The sequence below is a fragment of the Schistocerca cancellata genome, chromosome 9 (assembly GCF_023864275.1).
Source record: "Schistocerca cancellata isolate TAMUIC-IGC-003103 chromosome 9, iqSchCanc2.1, whole genome shotgun sequence".
NCBI classification, from domain to species: Eukaryota; Metazoa; Arthropoda; class Insecta; order Orthoptera; family Acrididae; genus Schistocerca; species Schistocerca cancellata.
The window spans coordinates 307,536,217-307,550,766 of NC_064634.1; the positions used below are offsets into that span (position 1 = coordinate 307,536,217).

Here is a 14,550-nt window from a genome sequence, read left to right on the forward strand (position 1 = left end):
TATGATTTTCTCTGCGAAGAAAAATGGGCCTATCACTCGATCGTTCATTAGGCTACACCAAACATTAAGCGTAGAGCTATTCCGAATGTGTTCGCATGTGTTGTGTGGCGCTTCGGTGCCTCAGATGCTAATGTTGAGTCGGTGCACATGTACAGATATGTGGAACGTTGCCTCATCCGAAAATAGGTACTTTTTCATGTTGTTATTGTCAGTATATATGGAGGTTAGCATGGGACACGCGACTGTATACGGAAGAGGATGATCGTTTTGCTGCAATGCTAGGACCATTTGCACTTTTTACGCAATAGGTCGAACTGCTTATGTCGCACTTTATGATCAGTTGATCTAGCTTCCCGAAATTCGAGTGAAGCACGACAGATTGGCTTTGGGAGCTGCGTTGAACGTTGAAACACAGCTTGCGCTCTATCAAGTGACTGAGACACAGGGGGACATCCACTTCGAGACGTAAATAATGGTTGAATTATTCGAACTTTACATGCAAATGGAGCATCTATATTTTTATTTGTATTTATTTACATGTAGGACGAGGAATTTACTATGGATCTTATATATAACACTGACTGTCTATTTAAAGTTTTTGAAACACCTCATTATTCTTGCTTTTGTCGAATCGTCCTGCCGGCTACAATTGCTCAGTACTGTTGTCACAGATTTGTATTCTGTATACCAGATGACACATTGTGACTTCTTCTGGCTTGTCATCATTTTGATGCACTCCGAGTCAAATTTACAACTGAGTACAAAGGAAAAATCTCTGAGAGCTGCAAAATTTTTTATAACAAAACACGATTTTCTGGCTCTTTTAGCTTTCAAGTCTTGTTTTTGAAATGAAGGTGGGACTTTAAGGGCACCCTGCATATCGCTTAGCTGTGTTTGACTTGATTCATAAGATAGCAATTTAAGATTTCCGAATTCTGACCAAGCGCTACTGACAGCTGTAGATATCTTGGAAATACGCTGGAAGAACAACGAGGCACGTCATCTCGTGCTGGCAGATAAGTAGCCTTACTTTCATGATGAGACAGCGAAATATAACGATCTGCAGGACGCTGCCAGATAAATCGTCTTTTCATGATGAGACAACACTGTAGCCCACGCCACTTTCCGGCTGCTGATATAAATACTCAGGCCGACCATGCCGAAGCAATAGTCTTCCTACTGAACTCTCTGTGGGCCGCGGTATCATTCTTCTACAAGGTGAGCTTCCGTTGCTATATATTATCAGACATACTGCACATCCTATCCGATAAAGGCCTCCCTCGACATTTCCTTATACCCATCAACGTAGATTCAGCACATTTTCGAGTGTCAGCTACCTACGTCATCTTTGCTGTCGGTTTGTATCTCCTGGAATCCAGTTAAATACCGGGTAGTTATAGTTAAAGTGCAACTATTCACTGAGGTCCACTATGGGCTGTAATTATCGTATGGCAGTGAAACTCGGTAGATATTCTGATTCGTCAAGGTGGTAGCAATTTACGCTGAAAAAAATCAGTTTTAATTTTGGCCACCAGGTATAAATCTGGCGCTGGCAATGCAAGAATGACATATTGAAATCTTTCCGTAAGTAATGGATTACGAACGGAGCGTGTGCAGAAAAGCCCAAACAAGTGAGAAAGACATAAGGTTGATTTTGTTTGTAATGGCCACTTACACAGTTTGTTGAATATGACTACTGGAGACGCGGACGAGATGCTGTACGTCGCCAGATTTACACCTGGTGGTCAAAATTAGAACTTCCAGCGTAAATCGGTTCCATATTAACGCATTAGTAGCATATCCATCAAGTTTCGCTTCCGTACAACTCCCACTGGACATCTGTGACTAGCTGCATTTTAATTATACCTACCCAGCACTTCCCTGTTAAGTGTACCATTGATCCCTATGGCTGCATATCCCTCACTGTATTACCATTACAATCCAAATTACATCTTGCACTCCTCTACTCCAGTCAGTAGTTTCTATATCAACTGTTTTCCCTAATAACGCCCAGTGTTCATATCTCGATTTCAACAGTGAAATGTTAATGTTTTCCTCATTAAAACTCATATCGATGTCATACGTCACTTTTGGTAATACCAATCGTAAACTTTCTTTCCCCTCTCGCGGTAGCGTTCTCGCTTCCCGAGCACGGGGTCCCGGGTTCGATTCCCGGCGGGGTCAGGGATTTTCACCTGCCTCGAGATGACTGGGTGTTTGTGTTGTCCTCATCATTTCATCATCATCCAGGAAAGTGGCGAAATTGGGCTGAGCAAAGATTGGGTAATTGTACGGGCGCTGATCACCACGCAGTTGAGCGCCCCACAAACCAAACATCATCATCACTTTCTTTCCCACACACGTTTAATTTGGAATATAATTTCCCAAAGGTATTCTAGTTCATTTTCATTTCTTTAAATTTCTTTTTCTGTCCTCAAAAAGGTGTCTACGGCTGTCCTAAATACTAAAAGTCATCCACTGTTTCTACGACTTCGTTGTTATTTTGTACAATTTTCTTTTCAATATGAAAATTTTATAAAATAATTATAATTCGTTTTCAGACCTACATTTAAACTTGCTCTATCAAGATCTATCATTCACCATCGACATTTAGGTGCATTAGACGCAAACGGTATGACGTCATCCGCAAAACGAAGTTAGTTTGGGCATGTTTCATTAAAACGTAATACTTCTTTCTTTTTCTCAGTTTAAGGAATTTTTAATTTCCTCTATGATTGCGCAGATTACACTTGCTGATAAGTAATCTCCTTGCGTTATTTTGCTTTCTTACTGCTGTTCAACAGCTGCTTAACTTTATTCCGGCAGCGAGACAGAAATGACAACGCGTAATTAAGAGTCATGCATATCTACAACAGTTACTTTACTAATTGCTGCTCATCAGCTACTTAACTTTATTTCGGTTACAACATCAGACACCTGTTAACGTGATTTTAATCGGAAACTGCAAACTTCGTCTGCGAGTTTGGATCTAAATAATTTTTCTCTTCTTTTCAGAGGGTACATAAGAGAAGGAATTCCCTAAACTACATCTTGGTTCTTGCTACTCTCACGTAAAACTGTTTATTTTGTTCACTTTTGCTGAAAATGTTTTTCGAGGTGCAAACAAGTCTCCGACTTTTCAAGGTGTACAGATTTTTAAGTAAAACCTGTATGCCATCAGACAGCCGTCGAGACACTGTCCAAGTCTTTCACTTATATCATGTGATCGAAAGTATCCGGACACTCCCAAAAATACGTTTTTCAAATTAGGTTCATTGTACTGCCACCTACTGCCAGGTACTCCATATCAGCGACCTCAATTGTTATTAGACATTGTGAGAGAGCATAATGGGGCGCTCCGCCGAACTCACGGACCTGGAACGTGGTCAGACGATTGGGGGTCACTTGTGTCATACGTCTGCACACGAGATTTCCACACTCCTAAACATTCCTAGGTCCACTGTTTCCGATGTGACAGTGAAGTGGAAACTTGAATGGACACGTACAGCACAAAAGCGTAGAGGCCGACCTCGTCTACTGACTGACAGAGGCTGCCAACAGTTGAAGAGTGTCGTTATGTGTAATTGGCAGACATCTACCCAGACCATCACACACGAATTGAAAACTGCATCAGGATCCACTGTAAGCAGTATGACAGGCGTGAGATGAGAAAACTTGGATTTCATGGTCGAGCGGCTACTGACAAGCCACACATCACGCCGGTAAATGCCAAACGACGCCTCGCTTTGTGTAAGGAGCGTACAAATTGGACGACTGAACAGTGGAAAAACGTTATGTGGAGTGACGAATCACTGTATACAATGTAGCGATCCGATGGCAGGGTGTGGGTATGCCCGGTGAACGTCGCTTGCTAGCGTGTGTAATGCCAACAGAAAAATTTGGAGGCGGTGGTGTGGTATTGTTTCTCATGGAGGGTACTTGCACCCCTTGTTGTTTTCCGTGTCTCTATCACAGCGCAGGCCTACATTGATGTTTTGAGCATCTTCTTTCTTACCACTGTTGAAGAGCAAATCGGGGATGGCGATTGCACGATCGAGCACTTGTTCATAATGCACGGCCTGTGGTGGAGTAGTTACACGACAATAACATCTCTGTAATGCACTTGCCTGCACAGAATCCTCACCTGAATCCTAAAGAACACCTTTGGGATGTTTTGAAACGCCGACTTCGTGCCAGGCCTCACCGACCGACATCGATACCTCTCCTCAGTGCAGCACTCCGAGAAGAATGGGCTGCCATTCCCCAAGAAACCTTTGAGCACCTGATTGAACGTATGCCTGCGAGAGAGGGCAACACTATATTGAATTCCAGCCATTTTCAGCCAAGTGTCCGGATACTTTTGATCACATAGTGTATTTCAGACGACTTTAATAATTCCCGACTGCTTGTTTGTATGGATGCTAGTTCTCGATAGCACCCGACAAAATTAAGGCCTTTAGTGGGTATCTTTTCAATTAAATATTGATGTCGGTGGACGCTGCACAGTGACGAGCGTTCGCGAAGCGTGGCGCACAAGCTGACTAGTGTGACATCACTTTGATTTTGTTATAGGACCAGTATATCTCGTTGGCCCCTTGGTGCATGCAGTTGTGAGTTGTTGTGGTTGGTTGGTTGGTTGATCGGTTGACTGGGGGAGGGGACCAAACAACGAGGCCTTCGGTCCCATCGAGTTAGCGAAAGATGGGGAAGGAAGCTGGCCGTGCCCTTTCGAAGTAGACATCACGGAATTTTCCTGAAGCGATTTAGGGAAATCATTGGAAACCTAAAGAAGGATGGCTGGGCGTGGTTGGAACCGTCGTCCTCCAGCATACGAGTTCAGTGCGCTAACCACTGCGACACCTCGCTCTGTAGTTGCAGTGGTAAGTGTCAGGACGTGTTTCAGTGGTTCTGCAAACTGTGAAACGGGTAACGTGAAGGAGCAACGAATTTGCATCAAATTCTGTTTCAAGTAGAAGAATACTACAGCTGAAACCCATCGCATGCTGGCAGAGGCATTTGGCAAGAATGCACAATTCACGATGTTTGTAACAGGTTTGGGCTGACGTACCGTACATTTCAACGGATTCTAGTCAATTAACAGAACACGAGACGAATTGCAGCGAACTTTTTTCCTCGCCTTCTCAGCAATCACCAACGAAACTTCAGGATTCAGACGTGTACTGAGTTGTAACAAAGAGTTTGAGAGTGTTCAAAATTGTTATCTAGAGTAATAACGGGTGATGAATCTTGGGTCTACGGTTATGACCCTGAAATGAAGCAACAAGCAACACGATGGAGTGTGCTATCTTCACTAAGGCTGATAAAAGCTCCACGAGTTTGTGGCAACATGAAGTCAATGCTCATCAATGTGTTTCGGGGAATAGTACTTAACGAGTTTGTTCCACCTCGTCACACTGTCAATGGGTAGTTCTACTGTGAAGTTTTGAGGCGACCGAGGGAACATGTCCGTCGCAAACGTCCAGAATTGTCGAAAAAGAAAGCCTGGTTGTTGCACCATGACAACGCACCCGCGCTCACCTTGCTCCTTGTGAAGAAATTCCTAGACAAAAACCACTTGGCAACTGTGCCCCACCCTGCCTACTCACCAGACCTAGCCCGGTGCGACTTCTACCTGCTCCTGAACTTAAAAACTGCGTTGAAAGGGTGACGTTTTGACTCAACTGAAGACTTGAATCACAACGGGTCCTGAACACCCTTCTTCCAGCGGACTTCCGTGAGTGCTTCCAAAACTGATGAAAACGCTGATAGCGCTGCGTACATTTCCAAGGTGACTACTTTGAAGGTGACGAAGAACTACAGAATGAAAGTACGGCTTTCTGGCTTTTACAATGAAATTCTCGGATATTTTGGGTGCATCTCGTATTCTCTTACATTATGTAAAACGGTCTGACAGTGCTCAGGCAGTTTTCAAGTTCCACAGATGTAGCAACCAACTAATTAAGAGTTGAAAGCAAAATCTAAAGCGGATTTTCTCTCAGAATGGTATTTTGTTATGGTTATAAGCGATTTGTTAACGGACTTGTCACTGAGAAAGGCTAACATTTGAGAGTACAAGATCAGAGGAATAAATGTGATGACGTCTTTGCAAACAAAATCCTGAATAGTTTCATTTATAAACAGTAAACTTCTCATCCCTGATCCTTTACAGAACCGAACTCTCGTATTTAAGACAGCTACAGACGACTGGTGACTTTACAAATGAGTGAATGTGTTAGATATTTGACGTTAAGCATGTAAAACCTTTATGGTTGAAAAGGCAAACAACAAATGCTTGGTAAGTGATACACTGCTTTCCTTTCATTACTTTGTGTAGCTGCAGGGAGAAAAGGATTGAAATAATATTTAAAGCTCACTGGAACTCGCTAAAAGCTCTCACTACAAAACACTGTGTGAGCATAGACTGGGCAGTATTTCTGCTCAGATTTAAGAAAAGCTTGTTTTTCACTCAACTCAATCTTTATGACCTCGTATCTTCTGAAATAGTGTCGCACAGTGATATAGTTTTGCAGGTAGAAGCGGTGGTGTACGTTGATACTGTCAGCAAAGTGTTCTGCGAATGGAGTTGGTTATAAAGAAATAATAAATTAAAACGTCATGCCTAATGCGTTAGTTTTACTGCATGAATGGTAAGAAATATACTTTTCCTTTCATTATCTCATGGAGCCGTCAGTGAGAAAAAGTTTCAAAAATGCTTCAAATGGCTCTGAGCTCTATGGGACTTAAAATCTGAGGCCATCAGTCCCCTAGAACTTAGAACAGCTTAAACCTAACTAACCTAAGGACATCACACACATCCACGCCCGAGGCAGGATTCGAACCTGCGACCGTAGCAGTCACGCGGTTCCGCACTGGAGCGCCTAGAACCGCTCGGACACCGCGGCCGGCCAGAAAAAATTTCGAAAATGTTTGAAATTACATTTAAAGGTTGCTGAACTCGCTATGTTTTTTTTTTCTCAGACTAAATATAGTCTTGGTAATTTGTATTCCGTGAGTCACATTGCCTTGAGGTACATACACAGTTTGAAACTCCAATTTTTTATTTATTGTATTGCGTCTGTATTGTAACATTAATGAGTTGATTATGATAGCATTTTAAATTTTTCAATGCCACCAGTAGCTATATGAAATAATGAAAATAAAGTTTTTGTTGTCCCCGAGAAACAGGCAACCTGCAACAAGTATGTGGTGGTAGTTCAGTAATATCGACATCAGCAGCGTGCTGAAGGACGTCGATGCAGGGACTTTCGTGTCTTTTCTTACATTACAGCCTAAAGGCATTTCAGGTTTTTGCAGCCAATGCAACGAACCACCGCTGAGGAACAGTTCGAAGTATACAATACACTGTGTCAAATTTAAGTTATTATCATCTATGGAGGTACACTGTTCTTGACTTGAGATGTGTTGTGTTAGGGTTCAACAATCAATATCTTTTTATGAAATTAACGTAAAGGCACCATAACTCTTCATGAATAATGACATTGGATAAGAATTTTCAAACTGATGACCACACAAAAATGTATGTCTGGCCACTCCCTTGATTTCTTTTCTCAGATGCTATGAATGGGATGCGAAGTAGTAATTTATCTTATTCTGTAGCGTTGTTCATACCTTACAAATGGTCTGTTGTGCTATATCTGCTTCTAAAGTCAGGTCGCTCCTTTGACTAATATTTGAGATTTTTATGTTTTTCCTATGCCACTGGCAATAGATTTCGAGAATATCCTACATTACAAAGAGGAGACAGATGGGCATATACTTTTTGTGTAGATAAGTAGGTGTACGCAGTGTTACCTTCACATTACCTGTGGGGTTATTCAGTGTAAAGTCTCAGGAGTTTTGGTGGATCCTAAGGTGACCATCTCAGAATTTACTCATATATGGTACATGGATACCTTGTGTCTTAATAGTAATAATGCCAAATGTCACTATCATAACGAAAACCATTTTTGATAAATTTAGGTTTCAACGCTCGAGGGTATGTACCCAGTCATTAGTCAGGCACCAATTTCTGTGCTTTCAGAAACCTGCTACTGAGCAATGAGTTGGCCTACAGAGCTCAGTTTTTTATGTATATAGTATTTAGGCTACGTAGTTCGTATAATGTATAAAAGCTAGGAAACATCGTTCAGATTTTTAGTGAAAAATGTTGAAAAATATACTTATTCCACGCTAAGCTTTAAATTTGTGATTTTTAAAAAAAAGATGACTCTGCACAGGGAAATACTACAGGCCTCAGCTTGTACACTGTAACTCTTTAGTTCTGCTATTAAGTAGAAATAATGATGAAAATAATTTGGCATTGCAGTTACTATTTCTTACATTCACTTAAAGGTGACCTTTTTAAAGTTCTGACTTACAGGTCAAACACAAACTTTTTTAGGAACAGTTTTTCAAGGAATATACATGGTTTTTATTAACCAGTTTACTGTGGTGGTCATTATGGATGGTATATGTAAGTGGCATTTTTATATCATTCTTTGACAGTAAATAAAGTGAGTTAGTATGTTCTTTTCTGACCTCAGATTGCTACTAGATTTGTAAACATATCAGAAAAAGATCAGGTTGAGCTGCATCTGTCTAAGTACCCCTCCAGAACTTTGAAGTTCGTCAAATTGGACGTTTTTTGGCGATGGAGTCACCTTTAAGTGGAAGTAATAAAAACTAATTGCAATGGCAAACGCTTTTCATTATTATTTATACTTAGTAGTACGACCAAAGAACTACAATGCACAAACTGAAGTGTATACCGTTTACTTGCGCAAAGTTATGATTTCTCAAAAATCATGATAAATTTAAAGCACAGCATGGAAAAGTGTGTTTTTCACGTTTTCATAAAAAATCTGAATGGTGTATCCTACCCTTTCTACATCGTATCAACTTAGTGGCCTACGTACTAGATGCACAAAAAAATTGGGTCTGTAGGTCAACTGATTACTGAGTAGTAGGTCTCTGAATATAGGGAAACTGGTGTCTGACTAATGATCAGATACACGCCCTTGATTCTTCAAATTAGTCTGTTTAGTAGTTTTACTGTTAGGACATGTATATATCCATGTACTAATTATAAATAATTCTGAGATGGTAACCTTTCCAACCCCTGTGTGATTGCACGGAATGACCCTAAATGTGTCAAATTTGTAATTTCTCTTTTCTCAGTGAAGGAAATTAGTGATGAAGTTCAATTATTCCTTCATCAGTTCATATCTACATGGGTTACCACTATCACATTTTTGAAATTTTTTAAATCAACTATATTGAATACAACTAAAATGTACATCTCCTGCAAAATTCAGTGAATAGTGTTTGTTGAGTTTTGTTAAAACGGTCCTCAATTTAATGAGGAACCATCGAAAAGTGAGATATGTGCAACCTTTTGGAATAATTATAAGAAAGAACGGAGCCCTGTTGAGTGCATTACCTCCAAGCGCTTCACACTTACGAGCAAATTCAGACTCGTCGACCTACGATCTCCCCTTCCTGTATCACTTTGCTTGCTTCGTCAAATGCAACTTGCGCACCATGCAGACTAATCATATCTGAATATCACAGATTTGCACCGTGACTATAAGTAGTTATGTGTCCAGAGAGGCGGTTAATAGCGCCAAAAAAAACAATAACACAGCATTTTTAGGGATGACGCGCTATCCTAGTTCTCTCGTTTTTCTCTTCCGTTGTGTCCGGTGCGAACATTTTTCCACGAATACAAGCGAATGTTACTGCACACTAGCGAACTGCCTTGCGGGTGATCGTTGTGTTTGCATCCATTTGCTCCGGCGTACAGGAGACCTTAAAGACAAAGCACAAGATAAAACTAAACAACGACGGGGAATGAAACCATTTCTGCCTCATAGATGCAAATATTTCAGTATTCAACAATTCATAAGGGAAACTACGGAAAAGTCAAACCATGAAAGCCGGACTATGGTATTTGACCCACTTCTCCAGAATATGATTTCCTTTTGTGAATACAAAAAAGTTTTAAGTCATGTGTCTTCTGACTCGTTTGATGCGGCCTCCCACGAATTCCTGTCCTGTGTCAACCTTTTCACCTCAAAGCAGAACTTTCGCCCAACGTTCTTAATTATTTGTTGGATGTATTCCAGTCTCTATCTTTCCCCACTGTTTTTACTCTCTGAGTTCCCTCGGATACCAGGGACGTGTTCTTAACACATGTCCTATCACCCAGTACATTTTCCTTGTCAGTATTTTCCATAATTTCCTTTCTTCACTGATTCTGCAGAGAACGTCCTCATTCCTTGTGTTATTGATCAACCTAATTTTCAGCATTCTTCTGTAACGTTACCAGTCGATATAAGAAAAGAAAAACCGTATTGTTTTAACTGGATTCTTATTAAAACAGATTCCGCACTGGTTAGCACAGTGGACTCACTTTCGGAAAGACGACAGTTCAAATCCGAGCGCGGCCATTCACATTTTGGTTTTCCGTCGCTCCAGAAAAATAGCGGGATGAATCCTTTGACAGCGTACGACCATTTCCTTCCACATCTTTGAAACATTCCGTGCTTGTGCTCCATCTGTAATGACTCTGATGGTGACGGGATGTTAAACTCTATTCTTCCTTCCGAACATATTGCGAGGAATTTGCATTTCGTTACTCGTAACCTGCCCTCGGATACTGGTTAGATAACAATAATTTTAAAAGATATTAAACCTCGTGGAATGATTCCTCGAGGACTGTACATTGTCGTCTAACAGGTACGCTTGTTTGAAAACCTCAGTTCTCCTTCTACCTCTTGACACGACATTCTTTGGCACGTAGAAGAAACTTCTAGTTGTTACTTTTATATTGAGGACAAAGCCCAATTCCTACGACCTGTCAATATATGACCCTATTCCGTGTTAGATTTGCTAATCATCTGCTAACGAAAGGTCAGATTCAAAATACTGCTGCTCAATTTACATTAAGTAGATGTTTATCTCTGAGGTTGTGAAATTTACGTGTATTGTTACAGATGAAAGGCAACTGGCTACTTGCTTTGGTGGTGCCCACTGCGTGTGTCCTGTTTGCTAGCCATGTGGACACAGCGAACGTGTTGGCTCTTTTCCCCCTGCCAGCAAGAAGCCACTGGTTTTCCCTCAAACCACTCCTCACTGGGCTGTCCCAAAGAGGCCACAACATCACACTGCTGATAACCGAGTTGGAGGAAGATATACCTGAAAACTGGGACGTTTTCAGAATTCCGGCGGTACTTCCAACGATCTGTAAGTAAACGCACTTGTTGTTCTTGTTACATTGTCGTGAGCAGTACAGTATCTAAATTTTGTAGCAATGGGGTGATGTAAAAAGAATAGCCAGTATTTCAGATGGAGTTAGCCATTCCCTTTACATGTTGCTTATTAGGTAGTGTCTCAGAAGGACATACTGATATCCTTTTCCACAATGACAGATTCTAAAAATCTGATTCTCTTAGTTTTCACATGGAACGAATTGGAAATTCTGTTGTTTGAAATTTTAGTTGATTTGTTATGAACGTCTGCAGGAGAATAAGGGAATAATAAAAAAAGTTGCTCCATGTAGCCCTGAAAACGTGAGATTTGTGGAAGGTAATCGAAAACCTAGTTTAGTATCCGGAAGCACTATCTACACAGACTCTCCCTGCGGTGTCGGGGGTTGTCATACAACTGCGGCCCTTCCTTTCCTGTCGTCAAAGGCGTCTAATAGTCTTTGTTATTGTTCTTGTAACTGTTCCTCGGAATTTTGAAGGTTTCTGCTCTTTTCACTTTTTTAAACGCATATTCCCTCAGATTTTTTTGTTTTTGTTTTTCAAATTCTAGTCCTCTTTTGGGTTTGACCTAAACTTTCCAAATTTTACCGAAGTGCGGGCCGTTTGGGGAAGGACGCCTTGCTGTGGTAAATTACCTCTAAGCTGGAATGAGGTTTTCACTCTGCAGCGGAGTGTGCGCTGGTATGAAACTTCCTGGCAGATTAAAACTGTGTGCCCGACCGAGACTCGAACTCGGGACCTTCGCCTTTCGCGGGCAAGTGCTCTACCATCTGAGCTACCGAAGCACGACTCACGCCCGGTCCTCACAGCTTCAATTCTGCCAGTACCTCGTCTCCTACCTTCCAAACTTTACAGAAGCTCTCCTGCGAACCTCTAAGCTGTGCGTTGTTATCTTTTATACCTACCAATCAAGTAGATCTACCACTGCACCCGAAATCCAGCACGGAAGTCAGTCCAACTTGGTGCGGTCGTTATGTACCCTCTCGACGATAGCCCCTTGACAATGCAGTGATCGCACTGCCGATATCTGAGCTGTCACCTCCCCGTGTCAGCCAAGCAGTAGGTGCCTGTTCACTTCGGGGTCCCGAGACTCTGGGCAACGGCTACTGGCTACTGTTTCCCGTGGCCTTCGCCTTTGCTGTGGAGAGAGACTCAAATCGAAGTGAGTGGCATCGGGGCTGATGACCTGCAATGAAACGGATTAAACGGTGGCCGTGCCAACGTGGCCATCTCATCAGTCAGGAACAGTGATTTTAATTCAGAGGTTTACAATCCTATTGCATTTCCGTTACTGACCATGCCTCAAGACCAGAGCCAGGCAAGGAGAAATGGAAGTGGACAGTATGTCGAGTTCTTGGTTTGTTCCCGCACTGACGGCGGCTGTTTCGCTTCAACGAAGCCAATGTTTTTCATTAAAAATATTGAGGATCTGTTTAGGGAGGTTGCGGCAATAGACAAGGTGAGAAATGGATCTTTGCTGATCAAGACGTCGCACGCCACCAATCACCGGCAGTTCAGGTCTGCTTCAGTGTAGGAGATGTATAAGTCACCGTTTCTCCTCATAACAAGCTCAATGGAATTCAGGGTGTTATCTTCCATCGGGACCTAACACTTCAAACTGATGAAGAGTTGTGTGCTAATCTGGCGTGGCATAGAGTTCGTCCCATCCAGAAGGGACCCAAAAGTAATTCAGTGGACACTGGATCATTTATCCTAGCCTTTACGGAAACATTTTGACTGAGAAGGCTAAGGTGATGCTTTATAGGTGTGATGTCAGGCCTTACTTCCCTCCTCTGATGAGATGTAAGCGCCTAGTCTCGGACACATGTCCTTCCGCTATTCCAATGAGGCTATCTATAGGGCACGTGGACAGGCATCCCATGAGGTCAGCTGTTGTGACCTACCCCCAAAGTGTGTCAACTGTACGGAACTTTGCAGCACTTTGACAGAGTGTCGAGGTACGGGCCCTGGTCCCAACAAAATCTACAACCTAATGTTCAATCACCTTTGTGTCGGCAGCTTTTTTAATCGTATTTGGATGGAGGGAGTATTTCTCTCTCAATGGCGGAAATATATTATTATTCTTGTCCTGAAACTGGGAAAGGACCCACATATTTTAAGTAACCCTCGGCCAGTGTCTCTGACGAATGGGCTGTGTAAGCTATTCGAACAAATGGTCAACCGCCGTCTTTGTTGATGGCTTGAAGCTAGAAGGCATATATCACGATTCCAAAATGTCCACCGCAGATCATCGGTTCGTTTGGAACACGCAGTGCACAATGGTTTTGGGCATCGCCAACAACTGATGAATGTGTTCTTTGACCTACAGAAGGCATATGATACCACCTGGCGACATCACATCCTATCTACACTGCTTGAGTGGGATTTCTGGGGCAGTTTAGCCATTTTTATCCAGAATTTCCTATCTATCGGCTACAGATAAGTTCCACTCTCAGCAACCGATATCAACAGGAAACTGGAGTCGCTCAGGAATTGGATCTGAGCGTAACTCTGTTTGCTATCGGCATCAGTGGTACCGTAAACGCAGTGGGCCCCACAGTCCCTCCATCACTGTACACAGATGAGCTTCGCCTGTACTGTGCCTCTACATCGCTGTGCACCGCTGAGCGCCAGCTGTCTGTAGAGTCCACGACCGGGCCCTGAATCACAGCTATCAATTTCCTCCTGCAAAATCACGAGTTATGCACTTTTATCGACTCCAGTCTGTGCACCCGCATCCAGAAATTTATCTTGTTGATCATTTACTTGAAGTCGTTGAAATTTTCCAATTATTGGGTATTTTATTTGACCACAAGCTAACTTGGCTGCTGCATGTCCGCCGAATTGTATGGAGAAGCTGAATGATCTCCATTTTCGTAGTCACCCCGCGTGGAGCGAGGACCACACCCTTCTTCTGAGATTTTACAAAGCGCTGATTTTATCTCGTTTGGACTACGGATGTGTTGCCTATGAGCTTGCTAGACCCTATTCACCACAATGTCGCGCAGTTGATAATGGGTGCCTTCTGTACCAGCTCTGTTGACAGCCACCTGGCGGAAGCCAGTGTCCCACTGCTGTGGGTTAGACGACAGCAGCTTCTCGCAAGCTACGAAGTCATAATCTGTCAGATGCCTACTCACTCACAACTCTTAACTCTGTCCCACAACCAACAGTTCACACTGTTTGCGCATCGCCAAAAACAAGGAAGACCATCTGGGATACGGCTCGATATTCTACCGAAGGACCTCCAACAGCCTCTGTTACACTGTGTTCCCAGAGCTCC

The 14,550-nt window shown here is 42.4% G+C and overlaps 1 protein-coding gene across 1 annotated transcript in view; it reads left to right on the plus strand.

Annotated features, from left to right (window-relative positions):
- Positions 1–1,184: 1,184 nt before the first annotated feature.
- The window catches only part of LOC126101036 (UDP-glycosyltransferase UGT5-like), a 49,079-nt gene continuing 35,713 nt past the window's right edge, over positions 1,185–14,550 (plus strand). The window contains exons 1-2 of the mRNA XM_049911699.1: positions 1,185–1,218; positions 10,995–11,244. Coding sequence (XP_049767656.1) covers positions 10,995–11,244 — 250 coding nt within the window. The 5' untranslated portion in view covers positions 1,185–1,218. The remainder of the gene's footprint in view (positions 1,219–10,994; positions 11,245–14,550) is intronic.